This window comes from Sycon ciliatum, chromosome 10 (genome assembly GCF_964019385.1).
Source record: "Sycon ciliatum chromosome 10, ocSycCili1.1, whole genome shotgun sequence".
Classification (NCBI taxonomy): Eukaryota; Metazoa; Porifera; class Calcarea; order Leucosolenida; family Sycettidae; genus Sycon; species Sycon ciliatum.
In genome coordinates, this window is record NC_088652.1 from 28,220,864 (window position 1) to 28,240,237 (window position 19,374).

A 19,374-nucleotide genomic window follows, 5' to 3' on the forward strand; every position below is an offset into this window, starting at 1 on the left:
GCGGGCGTACCTGACAAGCTGGTTACCATTATCAGCTCATTTCATACCTCTATGTCTGCAAACCTGTCGATCCCGGGCATCGAGGCCGAGCCTATTGAGGTGCAAAATGGCCTTCGACAAGGTTGTTGTATGGCCCCAGTATTGTTCAATATATTCATGTGGGCAGTATTCCAGCTGTGGCAGCGTGAGGTTGCGGACATACCTGAGATTGGACTTCCCGTCTCCTCTAACTCTGGACCGTCTCTCCTTTTCAAACGCCAGAAGACTGACACAATCAACATCCATCGTGACTGTCAATTCGCAGACGATTCGGCACTTATTGCTACAACTCACCATGGTGCCACACTTGCGCTCAGCCGGTTCATGGACGTCGCAACTCGCTTCGGCCTTACCATCAACCTATCAAAAACCAAAGTAATGGCGGTCGGCTTCGGCATTTCTCCGGAGGATCGTCGTCCATTGGTGGTTGGCGGGGAAATTGTCGAGAATGTGCATGACTTTCGCTACCTAGGCTCCATCATCCATACTGGTGGCCGCACCGCAGTGGACACTCGGTCCCGAATAGTGTCAGCATCTAGGGCATTCGGAGCATTGCGTCGATCTGTCTTTGATGATGGCGATCTTTCACTGGCAACGAAGCGAATGGTGTATGAAGCATGTGTGGCTTCTCTTCTCCTTTACGGAGCGGAGTGTTGGGTACCACTGAAAAACGAGCTTGCGGAGCTGTCCGCCTTCCATCTTCGCTGCATTTCCGCAATCTTAGCCCTCGGTAGAAGAGACACCTGGGACTTCCACATCAACAGGAAGACCATTCTGGAGGCCTAGAATCGTCGAGATCCAGTGGATATTACCACACGTGTTCTTCGCCGCCGTCTGGAGTGGCTAGGCCATCTAGCTAGGATGGACGGCGATAGAACTCCGCGCCAGCTCCTGTTTGGTGCGCTCCTTCCGCCGAGGCCGGCTTGCGGTCCTCGGAAACGGTGGCGAGACTCTGTCAGAGCTGACCTCTCCGCAGTGAACATCGACCACACGGAATGGTACGACCTCGCCCAGGAGCGTGGGAAATGGCGCAGTGCGTATTCCGCTCAACCAGTACCGCGATCGGCTCAGCGTGACACTTCTGTGCTCTGCGATGTTTGCCTGCGTACTTTCGCCCACCAGAAATACAAGAATCGCCACAAGTGCCTGGCCGAGAGGAGGAAGCCCATATCTGAGCAGTCCGGCAGCCGACTATGTAATGCGTGCGGGAGATGGTTCTTGAGTGCTGGCGGGCTAGCTTCGCATAAGTGTCTCTCCAACTCGGCTGCTGAAGTGGCGTCGGTCTCGGCTGTGGCATCGGCAGACTCGGTCCGGAAACAGAGGGTTGCCCTGCCCTGCTGCAGAGCGCATTGTCTCGGCTGCGGTCGCTGCTGCAAGTCATCCCGTGGTTTCGACCTGCATAGCTGTGCTAATTTCCTGTCCAGGAAGTAGAGCGGCGTTTCTGGGTCCAATGCTGAACTCAGTGCTGTCGACCCCTGCACAGGGGACACGTGACCATTTGATGGCAGTGTTACCAAGGACCAAGGTGTGTGTGTGTATGTGTGTGTTGATGCGTTTGTTCTAGTTGTCCAGGTCTGTGTCGGTGTGTGGTTGTAGTAGTTAGTGTAATGGTTGTATAGCAATACTCATCACATTCTCTCTTTCTCTACACTACAGCGATGGACTCCACTTCACTGCGCAGTCTTCGAGAACAAGATCAACGTTGTCAAGGTGATGCTGTCACATGACAGTGACGGTGTCACCTTGGATACCACACTGCGTGACGATGTAAGTATTTGATTGTGTGTTGTTGTGAAGTGAACAGTTTCTACTCGTCCTTCTCACCTGTCCTGCCTCTCTCTCTCTCTCTCTCTCTGCCCCTCGCTCTCTCTCTCTCTCACACACAACTACCGCAACTCTCCTCTTGTCAGAAATGTGTACCAGTTGTACAATACCGTACTCGATGACATCATGCGTACAATATCGCCACGTGGTCATATTCACTCCCTGGTTCAATTTTTGAATATTTTCGAAATCAGTTTGTGAAGGAGTAGACTGTTTGATGGTGTCTGTTGGAACGAGTGAGGAGTGAAGGGTTGTTGTTATTGTAACGAGTACGCAGAAGACATGCTGTTGTTCCTGACGTGGAGCAGGCGCTGTGGACGTCTTCCTCTCGTGGATATTTTCGTTCGAGTAGAAATCTGTAAAAAAATTCAAATTTGTCGAGGCACGAACTGCATGGAGTAGCAATGTTGCTGAGGAAGGAGAGACTTGTTCTGTACATGTAAGTTGTCTTGTGGAGAGGTTGATTTCGTCTCGTTGTACATTATGTCCTTGGCCTTCGTTGTGTTTTCGTTTTTTGTAAAATTGGAACGAATTTTCTCAAAAATGATTTTCTGTTGTTCCTGTGATGTGTTATTGAGTTACTCAGGAAGGGAGAACAGCGTTGGATGTAGCCAGGCAAGTGAAGCGTGAGGGATGTGTGCAGTTGCTGGTGGATCACGAGAGTGCGAAGGTATGTTGAATAGACTTGACTGTGGGTGACTGAATTTAGATGTACTGTGTGTGTACAGTAAACATTGCAGCGTGTCGTACATTTGATTGGTTGAACTATGCAGTGACTAGGTGTCACGTGAGTCACGTGAAGTGCACCTACCACCACCACCATGTCCTACATTTGTACAGCTGTCTATGGGATCAAGATTACATAAACACGAGAGTGTGTAACTCCGCTTGGTCTGGCCATGGCGGAATGTTTCGTTTTGTTGCCTTTTCTGGAGATGATGAGTCATACCGTACGAGGCATGTACTACGAGTCTGTGGGCGCGTGAGCTTGTACAGTTTTCATTAGGGGTTGTCCAAAAGAGGTTGCACGGGCCATTGGTGTGTGAGCGGCATTGATTGCACTGCGAAAGAAACGCTCGACTCTGTACGAGCTCTAGACTTTTGTACAGATTCCAGGACGCGCTCGATGCGTCTTGAGAGTCTTGCTTCTGAGCGGCAAGATAACATGCACGACAGGTGACTGCCTTTGAGCGTGATTCGAGACGAGGAGAAGTGGAACAAGCTATGAAACGAGCAGCATCTGTCTGGATTGAATGTTTTGAGCTCTTCCTCCAGCGAAGATAGTGGTGAGGAGGATGTGTAACTTGCTAGGATTTTCGGCTGAGTTGCTTTCTGACGTGTAAAGTATCATATACATAGCGTTTTCTGATCGTGGCATGCTTCGAATATTTGTATTTTCGTTTTGAGACAAGAGTGAAGATAAGTGGCAATTTTAACTTGGCGGACAAAGTACTTCCTCCGTTAACAAAAACTTCGTGATGGATATTGATCGATAGGAAAACGCTTAGAATAGGACAAGAACAGTTTGTATCGCCTGCAAATCACTGGACGAAGGTAGTTCAGCCTATGTACAGCATCTTTACAAGAGAAACTGTTGGCAGAATGAGCAGATAGTTCAGTTTGCGTCGCTTTTGCTCGACTCATTTTTGACCCTGGATCGCTGCCGTCATCTGCTGCGCGCGAGTCGTCATCTTGTTCGAGTCGTTGTTCAGCTCGTTTCAGCCTTGCCTCGGCTTCTTTGATCACACTTCGCTGAACTTGATGTCGCCGTCGTTGAAGTAAGTGTGCTTTCAAGCTGCGTGATCCGCCGCGGTGGTGATTACTCGTTTCCACCAGGGAGTCGTAAAAATATTTTACGACTCCCTGGTTTCATCTTTGCTCTCCAGAACTCCGCGAAACGAGGAGTAAAGGAGTACTAAAGGCACAGCCAAACTGATTCCATTTTCTGTGATTGATACCCTGCCAGCACTGAACGGCAGCGGCTAGCAAGTCCAGTCGACTTTCTTTAGCCACGAGACTTGTGTCGAACTGCAGACTTCTGAAAGAATGCACTGTCATCAGCATTCGAATTTGGGCTTTGCGCAGGTTGAACAAGAACCTGAGTTCAGAATTATTTCATTGCGCCGTGCGATCGGAGCACCTCCTTGTTCACTCGCTCATTGTGTGGGCTCGCTGCTCCGTTCCATTGCTCTCAAACTCAGTGCTAGAGTAGTAGAGAGGCCAAACAACGTATTACCCCCTCGGAGCAGTGATATTTCAATTCCGCTCGCCATTACTGTCCTCACCTATGTTGCCACAGCTCAACCATCGATTCCGCTCGCTTGTTGTGAAAGGTCGCTTTCCTTGCATGGTACCTTTTTCATGGCATGCCAGGGAAGGCCGAGAAAGATTGTGATTACGACTCATTTCACAGCAGTTTGTGTGCAAACCTGTCCCTCAAAATCCATCATGAAGTTTTTGTTAACTTAGGAAGTAGGCCACTCAAATTTATCGTACCGTTTCCAAGGATATTTACTCGCATACGATAAACTTGGACACACGCTTGCAACTGATTTTTGAACTTGGCCGGGGCCCTTGTGCTCACGATTATACTTTTGCACACGAGCAAAAGTGCCAATGTTGAAAGTGCGCGCTGCAAATGTAGTGTGTGGGATATTTTTTCAAACGGGAATTTAAAAATTTAAAACCCAGGCCGACGGGTACACACCCAGGTCTGCGGGCATTCTTCTGCATACGCACACACACGCACATTCATGTGCACAAACATAATTGCAGACACTCCCACGCCCCGTCTGTGCGTACAACGACGTACTCACGCACTCACTCACAAGCAATCAACACATAGGTTTGGGGGTTGCCATGACTTCAATTTGATTAAAGATAATAGTATGTGATGATAGACCAGTTCCAAGAAAACAATCGATAATAGTTGAGTCACATCATCACATTCGATTGTCAGTGATTCACACTGCCCACCGGGGGCAAACGCACGAGCGGCCCACCGATGGCTAGCCTGCAGCTGCCCACCGTAGACCGGTGACACGAGCGGCTAGCGAGGCCAACAGCCAGCCCACTGAGGGCTAAGTAATCCTGCCCGCCGTGGGCCGTTAGCATACTGCCCACCAAGGGCGCACAAATGGCCGACGTGGCCAGTAATCTGCCCGCTGCAGGCGCATGAATGGCCGCCGAGGCCAACAGCTTACCCATCGAGAGTTAACCCTTTACCGGTCTACCATAAGCGTACCGATACTATAGTATCGGTACGTTTGGCCCTCATTTTTTTGGGGTCTTGTTGCTAGGAGACAGCTAAAATGGCGCTCTACGCGTAGCTGAGGTCCAAGGCTTTCTGACGATGTGCAAAACAACCATGCTTTCCATACAAATTTTTGCCGTATCGATCGACTGAAGTTTGTTGAAATTGGAAAAGACGACCATCCGCCATTCGCGCATTTCAAGAATGCGAGTGCATCTCTTGGGGCCGTGTTTGACAAGCGTTCTGAGAGCAGTAACATCACCAGTCGAGGCTGGATCTCCCGGGAGGTTTTGCAGTGTAGTGTGTTGAGAAAAAGAGCTCCGTTGAGTCCTGCTAGTTCAAAAATATATCGTCCACGAATGAAGAAACAAAATTCTCCAAACAGAGAGGAAGCCTTCTTGCTGCCGACACGGCGACAGCGACTGTCACAAGGACTCGTCAGGTGCGATCAGCTGATTCGCCTGGCCGTGAGAATCACGGCATGCGTAAGCTCGCGCCAGAGTACTCATCTGAGCGAGAGTGGATCTGACGCGAGCAGCGCTGAGATGAACAAACCGAAACTGCGATGTCGTGGAATGGGAATTGCTGCTGCTGGCGTATCGCCGATGGCGAGGTGTTGGTGTTCTATGGCGGTATTGTAGAGAGCCTACATTTCTTGTAAAGACGTAGCCCTTACCTGATTGTTTATCGTACGACTTCAGCTCCATCACGAACTTGGTATGCCCTTTGTGCTGTGATATTCGTGTATTTCATTCGCAATTGTATTTTCTCTCAGCTTGAAGGGCTACCATGGGCCCTATCCTTGCCTGGACCTAGTCATATTTGAATTTTCTGGAAGCGTTCAGGCATACAGATTTTGAAAATATATGGTTTACCCATACCTACATCACATGGTTCTTGAGTTATTGCTGGTTGTGTGTACATGTACTTGGTCCGACTTATTAAAATGTGCGTTTCGCTTCGAACGTCAACCAAACAAATTCAAATAATCTCAGGACGGAATAAACTTTCCAGCTACCTAACACTATCCTTCGGTTGTCAATTTGTGATGCTGAAGAAGAAATGGCTCCAACTTCAACGGAGGCAGCGGCTCAGGATCCTAGTCGACTCGAGCATTTTACGTGCAAATTTTGTCGTCAGAGGACTCCTGTTGCTTCTCGCGCTACACAGAGAAGGCCTGGTGCCGAAATCAACACCCCGCTGCGATGGGGGATTGTCACGGAATACCAGAACCTCCTGGGCGATCATTCTCGAGTGCCTCCTGGCGGATTGAAATCGCTGCAATCGCTGTTTCCTTGGCTGAATTTCAGCAAACGCGTCATCCAGGAACTCGTGCAGAAAGCACCAGCATCGCTTCGTCCAGTTTGCTGATCTCTCTCGCAGTCGTTCACGATGTGGCAGCCGACGAATCAAGATCACGGAAGAGATCGTCGAGAAGTTGATCGAAATAAATAACCGGCCTTGAAGTCGACTTTCAGGCGACAACTTGGCTGGAAAACTGAAGCGCAGAAAGAGTGAATTATCCGGCGGATACGGTGCGGAGTCCTCGGATCCGCGCGCGGAGCCGCGATCGCGATGGGTCACAAGATCGCCAGTCTCCGGGGCCAGTGGATTCGTGAAACAGGCATGGAAGAGCACGCATGGTCTGACTGCATGACATGTCGACACAGTTCAGACTCAGTACGCGCGCGGTACACGGTGGTACATGGTCAGAAGTGATTTTTTTATGCGTGGTGGTTTGCTTGTTCGCCTCATTTGAAGGTGTCGTGGGAGCTTCAGGCGAAAACACCTACAGCCACCATTCTGATAGTCGTACTACACGAGGAGGAGGCGAAGTCGATCGTGTAAATCGTGCCTATGGAGTGAAAAAATCAAAGAAGCGCAGTGTAGCTTGGAGGAGATGAAAAAAATGTCGACGTTTTGCAGGTTGACGCACTTGCAGATGCGCCCTGAGACACCAGCAGCGATGAAAACTAGAAGGTCAGGCCAAGAAACGACACAGTAGTTATCTATCTACCGTCTCTTGGTTGATTTTATAGTACAGGTGCTCGTTTGTACATATGCTTGAGTTTTGAAGTGAAGCGCACATTTTAATAAGTCGGACCAAGTATTTGCGTGACCACCCCTCAGATACATTGAGTTAGACCAGCAAAGGGTTAAGGCATACGGCCCAACCGAGGGCGTGCGAAGAAGCGTATAGTCCAAGCGAGGGCGCATGATTATAGCCCGACCGAGGGCGCATGATTGTAGCCCGACCGAGGGCGCATGATTATAGCCCGACTGAGGGCGCATGATTATAGCCCGACTGAGGGCGCATGATTATAGCCCGACCGAGGGCGCATGATTATAGCCCGACCGAGGGCGCATGATTATAGCCCGACCGAGGGCGCGTGATTATAGCCCGACCGAGGGCGCATGATTGTACCCCGACCGAGGGCGCATGATTATAGCCCGACCGAGGGCGCATGAATATAGCTCGACCGAGGGCGCATTATTGTAGCCCGACCAAGGGCGTATGATTATAGCTCGACCGAGGGCGCATGATTTCAGCCCGACCGAGGGCGCATGATTATAGCCCGACCGAGGGCGCAAGAATAAGCGTATAGTCCAATCGAGGGCGTGCGAACGGCCGCCGAGGCCAGCAACCTGCCTACCGAAGGCTAAAGGATACTGCCCAACCGAGGGCACACAACGACCGTCGAGGCCAATAGCCTGCCCACCGAGGGCTAAAGCAAACTTCCCGCCAAGGGATAAAGCGTAGTACCCACCGAGGGCCAAAGCATGCTGCTCACCATGGGCCGATTATACACTGCCCACCGAGGGATACATCATATTGCCTATTGAGCAAACGAACAGCCACCGAGGCCGACAACCTGCCCGCCAAGGGAAAAGCATACTGCCCGCTAGGGCCTAAATTATACTGCCCAGCGAGGGCAAACGAACGAACGACCACCACCGAGAGAGAGAGAGAGAGAGAGAGAGAGAGAGAGAGAGAGAGAGAGAGAGAGAGAGAGAGAGAGAGAGAGAGAGAGAGAGAGAGAGCATGTCTAAAACATATGTGTGATTTGTGCCTCTGTTTTTTTCTGACTCTCTATGAAGGAGGCCAAACAGCTGCAGGCAGGTAAGTGACAAATCAATTCTCAAACTTCTTTTCCGCCAAAAAGTTACGAGACATGACCAGTGATGCACACGAATAGTCGAATAGTAATAAAGTTCGTTCGAAGAGCTGTACAATCATGTTCTATGTGTGGCATGCATGCTAGTTTTGTACGAGTACATGTGGACCCTGCGCTAGCGGCAGTAGAGCTAGGGCCGCTGCTAAAGATTACAGTACAGCGGTTACCGTACGTGTACTTGACGAATCCGGGATGTGTGAGCGCTCGCCAGACAGTTAGTAGTAGTAACAATAGAGTGCCGGCACTGTAGTACAGTTGCGAAGGGCACGTGTAGTTGTACGAGTACAGTACCCACACTGTACTGTTGCGAGCTGGGAGCCCATGGTGCCTTCTTCTTTACTACTTTAGTGCGGTCCAACTCACCCCTCTCTTTCACTTTGAAGAACGTTCTGGACATCCAGTTCGTTTTTCGTGATGGCTTCTGGCACAGCTGGTCGTAGCAGCTCCGTTTAGGAGCACTTCGAGAAAGTTGATGGAGGCGCAAAAGTTCAATGCAAACTCAAGTTCAATGGCTTGACTACGAGCTCAATGCGGGAACATCTTATCCGACGGCGTGTTACTTGCTCGACGGCTGTAGCTGTCACGGATGCGAAGGTATCCCAGGCAAAAAGCACAGACGCAATGCAGAAGTTTGTGGGCCGTTAAGAAATTTCAACGAACACTAGATTACCCGTTCGTTCGAAGATTTGGTATTCGATAGAGTATTCGTTCTTGAAAAATGGGTTAGTGTGCATCACTGATTGGAATACTATTTAGCATCCAATCCCTCACATATTCACACTCAATCAGGGCAACAAGGACTGGCCTTGGAAACAATGTGTTACTTTGAGTAACTGGTCTCATAATGCAAAAGCTCGAAGAGCTGGCAAGCAATGCTAGGCCGCTAGCAGCAACTTGCTCATGATGAGCAGCAACTAACGAAGCAAATGTCCAGTTGGAAGCAATAGAGCTGTATGTCCCCAAGTAATACCATTAGCAAGAAGATATGATGGCAGGGTTCTAGCCAGGTCATAATAGTGGGGGGGGGGGGGGGGGGAGCATGGGAACCAGTTACCCCGTAACCCATTTTTGCATTTTCAGAAATTGTCTTGCCATACAAAATGCAATGTACGGGGCGAACCCCGACTTCACAACAGACAAGTGTGCCTTTATGAACCCTCCAGTAGTGACTATCCACTACACTTTTCGTTGAATGGCATCAAAAGTTTGAGCTACGCGCCATTTGTAGTTTGCACCTTCGCAAGAAATACTTATGTTCTTCTTCGTAGTTTGTAGCAGTTCCCGGTTAGTTTCGAATCGTATCAGTCCGCTTTACTTAATTTCAAGTCAGTAGAAATTTGTGATATCGGATCGTAAAGCTAGCTCCGTGTAGGAGAGTTTTGAGAGACAAAAACAAAATAATTCATCCTGCGCATGGAACGCGAGGATGTCGTCTTCTTCCGCTCCGAAGTACATTAGCCTCTTCCTTCGATACACCGTTGACGATCCGTTTTAGGAGACTCAGTGCAACATGGAATCCAAACTCAAACGAATAAACTTTCATGTACTTGCAACAAAGAGTTGCATCCAGAACAGTCCAGTCTACCGAGGAGAACAAGAACAGCAACTCGCGTCGCACTCCACTTCGTATTTTGTTGTCGCGGAATTCAAATCACGATTTTCTCGACGTTTTCCACAAACGCTGTGGTCATGTCTTAGCACGCGCTGGCTCAAATAAACAAGGAAGCACAGTGTGCTGAAATGGGCTCGTCTGTAAGGGTAGAATAGTAGAATATTTTTTCGTACTGTGCATATTTGTTAGAATATTTGTTCGCGATTTTGCTATTTGTTGCAACATTGGTAAATAGTGATTTTTGGGTGAACAGGGCACATTTTAGTGCTCTTTTATTGCTTGTTTTTTTGGATGAATTGGGCGCAGCATCCGGGGCGAAAAGTGGTACAAGCGTGGTGGTGCTAGTGGTACCGTGTGTGACGCCGCTGGACTCTATAAAGCCCAGTGCCTCAACTGTAGCAACACCATAACAGGTGTCTCCTGACTGCCAATATTCCGGTGATGGAGTGGTTATTCTGCGGGAAGCAATGACTTTCAGACACACCCGTGACCGTAATATTGCGAGGCAAGCGGGCTTTTTCATAATACGAGTGCATGCAGTGAAGATGCACTCTCACTTGTTTTGCATTCCTGTTGCCTGTACTGTATGATTTCTTGCTAGTAATACAAAAGAAACAACAAACTATAAATGTCACCTGCAGTTACACAACATTTTTTTATGTGTGCTGTGCTTATCGTTGTGCCCAGGAGATACTGCTGTTCTGCCAAGTATCAGTGAACTCGAAGCAGCAGAGCAGGAGGCAGCCAGGTTGGGCGGTACGACCGTCATCCGTTTCCTGCACGTGGCAATACTTGGTGCGGCGCGCGTTGGAAAGACCAGCTTGCTGAAGGCGTTGCTTGAGAAGATGCACGATGAGAATGAACCCAGCACGCCCGGCATGCGCACGTCCTACGCAACTACAAGCATCTCTGATGACTGTCGATTCATCGAATGCCCAGACATGCCAGATGCTCTGAGTCGACTCTACGTCATCACCATGATGTGCAAACCATCCACTTCGAATCATCCCCAAGACAAAGAGACAACACAAGATGACAGAGAGAGAGCCCCAGCAGGAGAGGATCCTGTGGCTGGGACCCATGCAGGACCTATGGAGGACAGCAGTAGCAGCAGCAGCGACGGGCCAGCAATGCGCGAGGAAATCCACAAGACCATCACAGGATTTCTCAACGCAGACCGGGTAAAGTACATCTCTGACCGGGCCAACACGCCCCACTATACCGTCATCACATTCCGTGACCTTGGAGGGCAGCAAGTCTACCAATCTGTGCAGCCCCTCTTCATGGCCAAAAACACAACCTTTATTGCCACATACAACTCTTCTCTGGACCTTCTAGAGACCCTTCCCAAGCTCGATAAATTTCAGTTCAGCCAGGAAGAATGTATCGAGCGGGCCACTCTACCGGCCAATGCGACTCGCCTAGACCAGCTGCTAAGCTGGCTCGACATGCTGCTGCTGAATGCGAAAGCTGACAGCAGCACAGACCAGAGTGCTGCAGATGATGTGTTTGTAGTGGGTTGTCAGAGTGACATGTGGAAGAAAACCGATTTGCCTGATCCTTGTAAACTACTTCGAAAGAATATCGAAGGTTCACCGTATAAGTACCTTGTCTGGAATGAATCATCGTACTTCAAAATCGACAGCACCAGATCCACTGGAAGTGCAGCACAAGCAGATGAGCTGCAGCTATTGAGAGAGGCCATCATCGACCGCTGCCGGAAGAGCCAACGTAACATCCCTGTGCCATGGCTCCGATTCTGCATAACCATACACACGCTCAAGCAGGAGGTCACGTGGCCTTGGATTTCCTTCAAGGAGGCAAAGTTCATAGCGAAGCAAGTCAAGGCTGTTCCACATGACTGCAGTGACCGGCAAATACAGCTGCTGCTGAAGTACTGCCATGAAGCAGGCCACCTGGCGTACTTCCCAACTTTCAAGCTGAAAGACACGGTCATCCTGGAGCCCCAGTTCATCCTGGACTGTGTCAATGCCTTTGTCTACATGAAGCTTGACCGAGACATCACAAGGCACGAAGCGCGGGGCTATAAGTCTGGGTTCATGACGGAGTCCCTGGCACGCAAAGCTCTCAACAAGATGTTCGAGGGTCAGTCTTACTGCGACCATGCTAAGGTGTGGCAAGCAGTCAGAGCAAGCAGTGATGGGTTCAAGCTCATTTTTGAAATCCTAGAATGGCTCTCAGTCCTGGCAATTGTGCAGGATGAGCACGAGTTTATTGTACCTGCAATCGTCCGGGACATGGGCACGGACCCCCAGCTGCCTTGTTCCTGTGCCTACGTGTCCTTTAAGCACGCACACCGCGATGAGTTGATGCACTTTCCCGTGTTCCTGTACTGGCAATGCGTGGTGGAGGTGCTGCTGAAGTCACACAATCGCTCGGTTGCCACGCTGTCACGGTGCAGCGTTCGCGTTCGCTGGAACAACGATTGGCCGTGGCTGCACCTGCACTATACACGCTACGGCTTACAAGTGTACGTCGAGTGCGAGGGCCGACACGGCGGCAGCGGAAAGTCTACGCTGGATGACGTCCGGGCAATCGTGCGCACAGTGCTACGGAAGTGGGGCCTGCAGGTCGAAGTGATCAGCACATTGCCATGCCCCTGCGGAGAAACATCGGGCGAGGAGTGTTTACAGCATGGCTTATCTACGTGCTGCGCACCAAGCTGTGCGCATGCCTTGGACGCGTCCACCCTAGTGGCTGAAGACTACCCACTGTGTACACGTTCAAAGCATGATATACAGATGATCCGTGAGCAGGCCATGTTCTGGCTGGGCCTTGACCAGGTGAGAGACTTGACCTGATTGAATTCGCGCAGCTATGCAAAAGACATTACGTTAGTAGCGCCTGCCGCTAGCTTTAGTTCATAATATTATGTTTTTGTGGGGGGGGGGGGGGGGCACGAACCATGAGACAAGTTCCACCAGGCCTTGTTGTAATTCTGTGTTATCTCTGTTTAGGAGGAGAGTTCTTCACATACACAAAGTTGCACCATGCCTCTATTTTCTTTACCTTGCCACGTATTCCCGTCATGTGGATGAGGAAATAACCATTTTGAGCCTACTCTGACTTCGGCAATTATGGCTTGTGCGTGTGCGTGTTTGCATGCATGTGTGCTTTTGCTCGTGTGTATTTACATGTATTTGTGTGTGCGTGTGTGTGTGCGTGCGCGTGCGTGCTGGTGTGTGCGTGTGCGCGTGCGGGTATGGGTGGGCGTGTGTGTGTGTGTGTGTGTGTGTGTGTGTGTGTGTGTGCGGGTGTGTGCGTGAGTGCGGGTGTGTGTGTGCGTGTGTGGGCGTGGGCATGTGCTTGCGTGTACTTGGTCTCTTGCAATACCTGCAGGATGCATGTGGAAGGCTGTTTGAGCCGAGATCGACCTCTCTTCCTTCAGGTTAGTTGGATGCACAATTCAAACAGATCTGCTACTTCCAAATGATGTTTTGCATGATGTCCGCATTCGTGTGAACCTTTAGTCGCAAGGAAACCGGTGCGCTGTTCTATTTTCGTTTTGAGGTTGCTATTCCCGTTCGGGTATTGAACACTGCATGAGCACAGGACCATATCTGGTGTGGATAGAATGTAAAATTTGAGCCTCTTCTCACCGCAAGCTGGTGTTTGATCCCAGCCAACACTGCAGTTCTGACTCTGTTTTGGGCCCTGGACAACTGACATTACATTGTCATAGAATTGCTATGGGGTCGCTGTCATATTTTGTCGCCCTGAAGCGAAAATTGTTCGTGGCAGAGGAGGAGGAGGGTGCTCTACAATGCACTACGTGTACATGCACTTGATTTGTGGTGTCCAGCATTGCAAACTGTGTTCATTTTGGAGGAGTGAGGTTTTCGTCCGAGTACGAAATGAACCATGTTTGTTTCAGTGGCGACAATAAACTTCTGCAACAAACCGTGTGTGCGTGCCCACCTGTGTGTGTACATGTATCCGTTGCATCTGCATGTGTGTGTGTGTGTGTGTGTGTGTGTGTGTGTGTGTGTGTGTGTGTGTGTGTGCGTGTGTGTGTGTGTGCATGTCTCTTGGCCACTCCAATGGCACGCCGTCTGTTTCCTTGCAGCAGAAGCCTGTGCCAGTGTGGACAGTAGAAGCGGTGGTCACGGTGCTCCAGGAAGCGGTCATCACAGCGCTGGTGAAAGTGGTGTCCTTGAACAACAGCTCTCTGACATGACAGCATGGGAGAGTGACGTCTTCACAGAACTTCGGCCTGACCTGGTTTCCACGCTAACTCCAGGTGATATGCGTCGCCAGTGTGAGGCTAAGAAGTTGATCACGCGTGCACAGCGTCAGCTATTTGCATCAAACACTGGCCGTGCAGCGCAGAATGAGGAATTGCTCGATGCACTAAGCACTGGTGATGACGAATCCTTCCACACCTTCCTTGAATGCATCCGTAAAGTCGAGCCACCAGCCAGCGCGAGAAGGTTATTGGCCAAGCTGGAACCCGTCGACAAGTTCCGGGCAGCCCGGCAGTACTGCTGAGGCCGCATTAGCATCTGCAGGAGCATCTGCTGCTGATCCAGTGGGTAAGTAAAAAGCAGTAGGCTGTACAGGCAGAGGCCAGTTGGGACTTTTCCAGCTCCATAGTTTTTTCCGTGGTTTTGGCAGCCCAGCTGGCATCAGGCCAATCTGAGGGCTTTAAGTAGCTAGCTAGCAAGCAGTAGGACTAGGAGGAGTAGTGCGATGGCAGTAGGGCAGTAGCTTTCCAGAATGCCTGAGATTCATTGCAAAATTGATGAAGGGAAACTGAAGTTGTGGTCCGAACAGCTTCCATTTGTAGGGCGTACGGCAATTTTCCGGAATGAATTTGGCACCTATTGGGTATTGAATCCGATTGGGGTATGGCAAGATGTTGAAAAACCCTTATTGTGATTTGTGAATTGTTAATCATTTTCGTATGTTCGTTCATGTGTGTGTTTTTATCCCATGTATATCTTGATTAGACGAGGATGAGAAGTCGTACGGCGACCCATTCCAGCAGCGTGTCTTTCTAACCGATATTTCGCCTTGGTTGGGCAAATAAACAGCGGGAACATTTCGTAAAATGGCGCAAGAGGCCGGGTTATTCGCCGATCTGCAGCAGATAGAAGACTTGAAGAGGATTGAGAAACTAGATGGAACACGCACTCACAACGGAGAGTTGGTCAGCATTCTAAGCAGCGAGGAAAAGGCCGGCTACGTCAAGCTAGTGATGGTCATCAAACTCTGGGGTAACTATCCCGACAAGGTCGACAAGATGAACCAGCTTCTGCCACGACGGGCCCGTGTGTAAACGGTAGGTTGCATTCATTTCTTGCACTACCTGAATTCAAAATAAGTCATTGCAACGTACGTCTGTTGTTTGGCTGCGATGCTGTGTTTCTTATCAGATATTGTCCCAGCTGTGATAGAAAGTATACTGTTGAGGTATCCGTTATGCATGAATCAAATTGGAGAAAAGTCAAAGTTTCTGACGACTGGAAAATTGGAGCGCATGTACTACTATATAGCATATTTTCCGGAGTGCTAGTCGCATCTTAAAACACCAGAAATGTTTTTAATTTGTGTGCATGAGTGTGGATTCAGGGTGTATGTGTGTGTGTGTTTGTGTGTGTTTGTGTGTGTGTGTGTGTGTGTGTGTGTGTGTGTACGTGTGTATGTATGTGTGTGTGTGTGCATGTGCATGCGTCCAATCCATTCTAGCTCTGGTGTATACTATTATGTGATCGTCTTTGTATCTCTGTTTGCTCCATCACAGATTGAGGTGTCAAGCACTTCACGCAGCACGCACTGGTACTGTTCTCTGTCTCTGTCTCTCTCTCTCTCTCTCTCTCTCTCTCTCTCTCTCTCTCTCTGTCTCTGTCTCTCTCTCTGTCTCTCTCTCTGTCTCTCTCTCTGTCTCTCTCTCTGTCTCTCTGTCTCTCTGTCTCTCTCTCTCTCTCTCTCTCTCTCTCTCTCTCTCTCTCTCTCTCTCTCTCTCTCTCTCTCTCTCTCTCTCTCTCTCTCTCCCTCCCTCCCTCCCTCTCTCTCTCTCTCTCTCTCTCTCTCTCTCTCTCTCTCTCTCTCTCTCTCTCCGTTGTGTGTTCTCGATCTTACTGACTGGCTATGCTATTCATCAAATCCATTCTTCCTTAGTCACATTTGCCAAATGTTAGCTACGTTATGTGGACAGGAGACTTCGCTCTTGAACATTAATCTTTAGAATTGTCACATGTTGCACGTTGATACTATATTAGTGTATTGTAGTTACGAATTGTGTACAGAACTGTCACATGCTGCACGGGCAGTATTGTCAAGACATGCTAGGTCCCTTGCAATATTGGTGCGGTGCGTATTACTGCTATGCATTTCGCGAGTGTAATATTTATTTGTTAGTCTGTTAGAATTACATCACGAGTGCATATCTGTTACGTCTACGTCGAGACACTTTTTATGATACAGTAATTGCTATGCGTGTTCGTACCACGACATGTTCACGAGCGGAATATCTTGTGAATTGTGCTAATTTATTATATAAGTAGAATTGTTGACTCACTAATTGGTTGCCATGTACATGTCACTTACTTGATCGGTTGCATTATCGCCATCCGCGGCAACTCCGCTACGATCTACTTAACGTACTTGGCGAAACTTACTCTCGCTGACAGGGTGTGCTGTCACCCTGTCGCTGGGTGCAAGCACCCCTTGACAGACACTGTTTTTACCTCCGTAATCAACAATTCTTTATTCTTTCACTTCAGCAGATTGCGAGTTTCTGTTTGTTCTGCATTCAAATTATTGTTTTTCTTTTCGTTGCACCTGCACTCCGCGCTAGCTGCACGCGGACTTTGGCAGTCGCCATATTTAGTATCTCTATGGCTGCTATGATCCATGCATTTTCTGTACGTTGCATTTTCTCTCTATATAAGAGAGGTTCTGCTATACGTGAAACGTAGAGAAATCACATAGAGAGCAGGTGTCTGGGTTAGAGTCTACGGCTTTGTGTGTTTTGGCTCCAGATTTCTACGCGGAGATGAGGTTCTCTACGTTGTGGCACACGCAGGGTAAATGCGTACGGATTTGCTGGGTATCGATCAACTGCATGCAGAAAACTGCCAAATATGGAAGGGGTATATTCCAAGTGACTTCTCTAGGTGAAACGTAAAGCAGAATTCTAGAACAGGATTTCTTTACGTTACGGGAACGCGAAGAAAGTTCGCGTGATTCTTTGCGTCGCGTTCCCAAAACGTAGAGCAGAACCTCCCTTATGCCACGTACATATGTACGGCGTTGTGTGTATGCATGCGGCGCAAGCCAAATGCACGCACGCTGCACGGTTTTGCTCAGGACAGCGATTTGGCGATCGTTGTTCGGTGTGTTCTTTGGTGTTCTTGTTGAAACGAGTGGTAATGTCGATTAAAGGAGTTTCTGGGTTTTTGTGGTCTGCCTGACGATGGTTAGTTGCGGGACCAAGTCGCACCGCAACATTATGTTATGCGTGAAACTCAGAGTTACAGCAGAAACGCTTTTGATTCCTCTCAAGTGTGTGTACAAACTTATAGCAGCACTTGATGAAATGCTCACTTACATTGTTACTGGTATGTCTTAGTGCTAGCTTGTAACTATTACTTGTTGAGAACTACACGTACATGTGTAGTATCCCTGCCTGGCTAGTACGGAACTTTACCTGACGTATATTTAGGCTGTGTTTACATGAAGCGTTTCAACCCGGGTCAGATTTCAACCCGCCATGTACACAAAATGAATGGCGCGTTTACATGACGCATTGCGCTTGACCCGGGTTGATTTCAAGAAAATCTTACAAACGTACTTCTGTGCGTATCTCGCGCCAGGTTTGAACAGCACTGCAGATGCAAATTTCGCGTGAACGGATTCACGTGACCATACAGGACTGTAGAAGTGGACTTTTGGTGGCATAATCAATTTTACACTTCTTCGTGCTTTGTAATAAAAGTCTCAGATGGTCACGTGAAAAAAATAATAATACGGTAATCAGTATTTGACCTGGGTCAACTGTCTTCATGTAAATGTGTGGGGTAATGCCACCAACCCATCGTCAATGTAGGCATAGGCAAACGGGAGTCCACGGAGAGCTTCATCGATGAGGCGCTGTGCACTGTGTGCAGCGTTTCGAAGGCCAAAAGGCACCCGAAGAAACTCAAATGACCCAAATGGCGTCGTGATGGCCGTTTTCGGGATGTCGTCTGGAGCAACAGGAATCTGGTAATAGGCTTTCTTCAGATCAATCTTGGAGAATATGGTCTTGCCATGCAGAGATGCTGCAAAGTCATGCAGGTGTGGCACCGGGTAGCGATCAGGGATAGTTGCAGCATTCAGAGCCCGATAGTCCCCGCAGGGCCGCCAGTCACCAGAACTCTTGGGCACCATGTGCAGAGCCGAAGACCATGGGCTAGATGAGGGCCGGATAATGCCGAGTTGCAACATATGATTGTTTGAACTCTTGCCTAGCAACTGTGAGACGGTCGGGCGCGAACCGACGAACCTTAGCATGTACCGGGGGCCACGGGTCACGATGTGATGGACCACAGAGTGACGGACCGGTAGCTCAGCATTGCAAGGGCCGACAACTGACGGATAGCGGGCAAGCAGTGTAGCATAAGGACAAGCGGTAGGGGTAGGCAGCAGAGAAAGCGGTGCAAGAGACGAGTTGCTAGATCGGGAGTATGGTGTTGAGGGAGGTGGTGCCATCATACAAACACTCGGCCGACACATTGACGGACAACCCAAAGCTCTTTGGTCACAACTTCTTCGTTGTCCGGTTGGCCAAAGTAGCCGTCGTCTAGGGCCCGACGTAAAACCCTATATTGGTGACCCCTGACGCTGCGCTCTTCGGAGTTTTGAGCATGCCATCCCCGATCTCGGCCCGCCGCAGTTTCCTGCTGGCCTCAACTCTAGGGATCCCGTCAATCGCCGGCTGTTGACGTAAAACTTGAGCCTCACCATCACTGGATCCGCCTCGGTGCTGCTGTGGCCCCTGCCACCCTCCCCGGCCCACCTGGATACCCCGCTATCCTGCCATGGCATCGTCCAGTCGTCGTCGCCCGTATTCGTCCCGGTGGCCTCAAGCTGGAAATTGGCCACCTCCACCCGTCGTACCAGCTCCCTCACTGTGCACGCACGCAGGCACACGCCCGGCACCGGACCCCATGGAGCTGCGCTCGCCTCCATCTGTCCCCGCCGCACTCGGCACGCCTCGTCCCAGTGCAGCGCTCCTGCTGGTATCCCGCCAAGCCTGCAACATGCAGCCGCCTCTGACATGATAATACTCCTCTGTCATGCGTACATTTCCTTTCTTTCCGCCTCCGACACGATAATACTCCTCTGTGACGCGTACATTTCCTCTTTTCTTTCTTTCTGCCTCTGACATGCTCTCCACCTCTGTCACGTTAACACACCTCTGACACGTTAACCCGCCTCTGTCATGCATCTCTCTCTTTCCTGCT

General features: G+C 49.6%; 2 protein-coding genes across 4 annotated transcripts; both read left to right on the top strand.

Annotated features, from left to right (window-relative positions):
- The first annotated feature begins 51 nt into the window (after nt 1-51).
- LOC135826821 (uncharacterized) lies at nt 52-825 on the top strand. The gene has a single exon (XM_065339423.1). The coding sequence runs from the start codon at nt 52-54 to the stop codon at nt 823-825; it is 774 nt and encodes a 257-aa protein (XP_065195495.1).
- LOC135826234 (uncharacterized) lies at nt 812-17,484 on the top strand. Of its 3 annotated transcripts, none has more exons than XM_065338862.1 (8): nt 812-1,806; nt 2,450-2,533; nt 8,216-8,237; nt 10,592-12,708; nt 13,265-13,313; nt 13,992-14,457; nt 14,875-15,206; nt 15,669-17,484. In XM_065338862.1, exons 1-6 carry the CDS (start codon nt 1,753-1,755, stop codon nt 14,411-14,413), a joined length of 2,748 nt encoding a protein of 915 aa, XP_065194934.1. In that variant the 5' UTR covers nt 812-1,752; the 3' UTR covers nt 14,414-14,457; nt 14,875-15,206; nt 15,669-17,484. The 3 variants fall into 3 exon arrangements, with proteins under 3 accessions (XP_065194934.1, XP_065194935.1, XP_065194936.1); XM_065338863.1 differs by having other exon boundaries at nt 13,995-14,457; XM_065338864.1 differs by lacking the exons at nt 812-1,806; nt 2,450-2,533 and adding an exon at nt 2,609-3,149.
- The last annotated feature ends 1,890 nt before the right edge of the window (nt 17,485-19,374 follow it).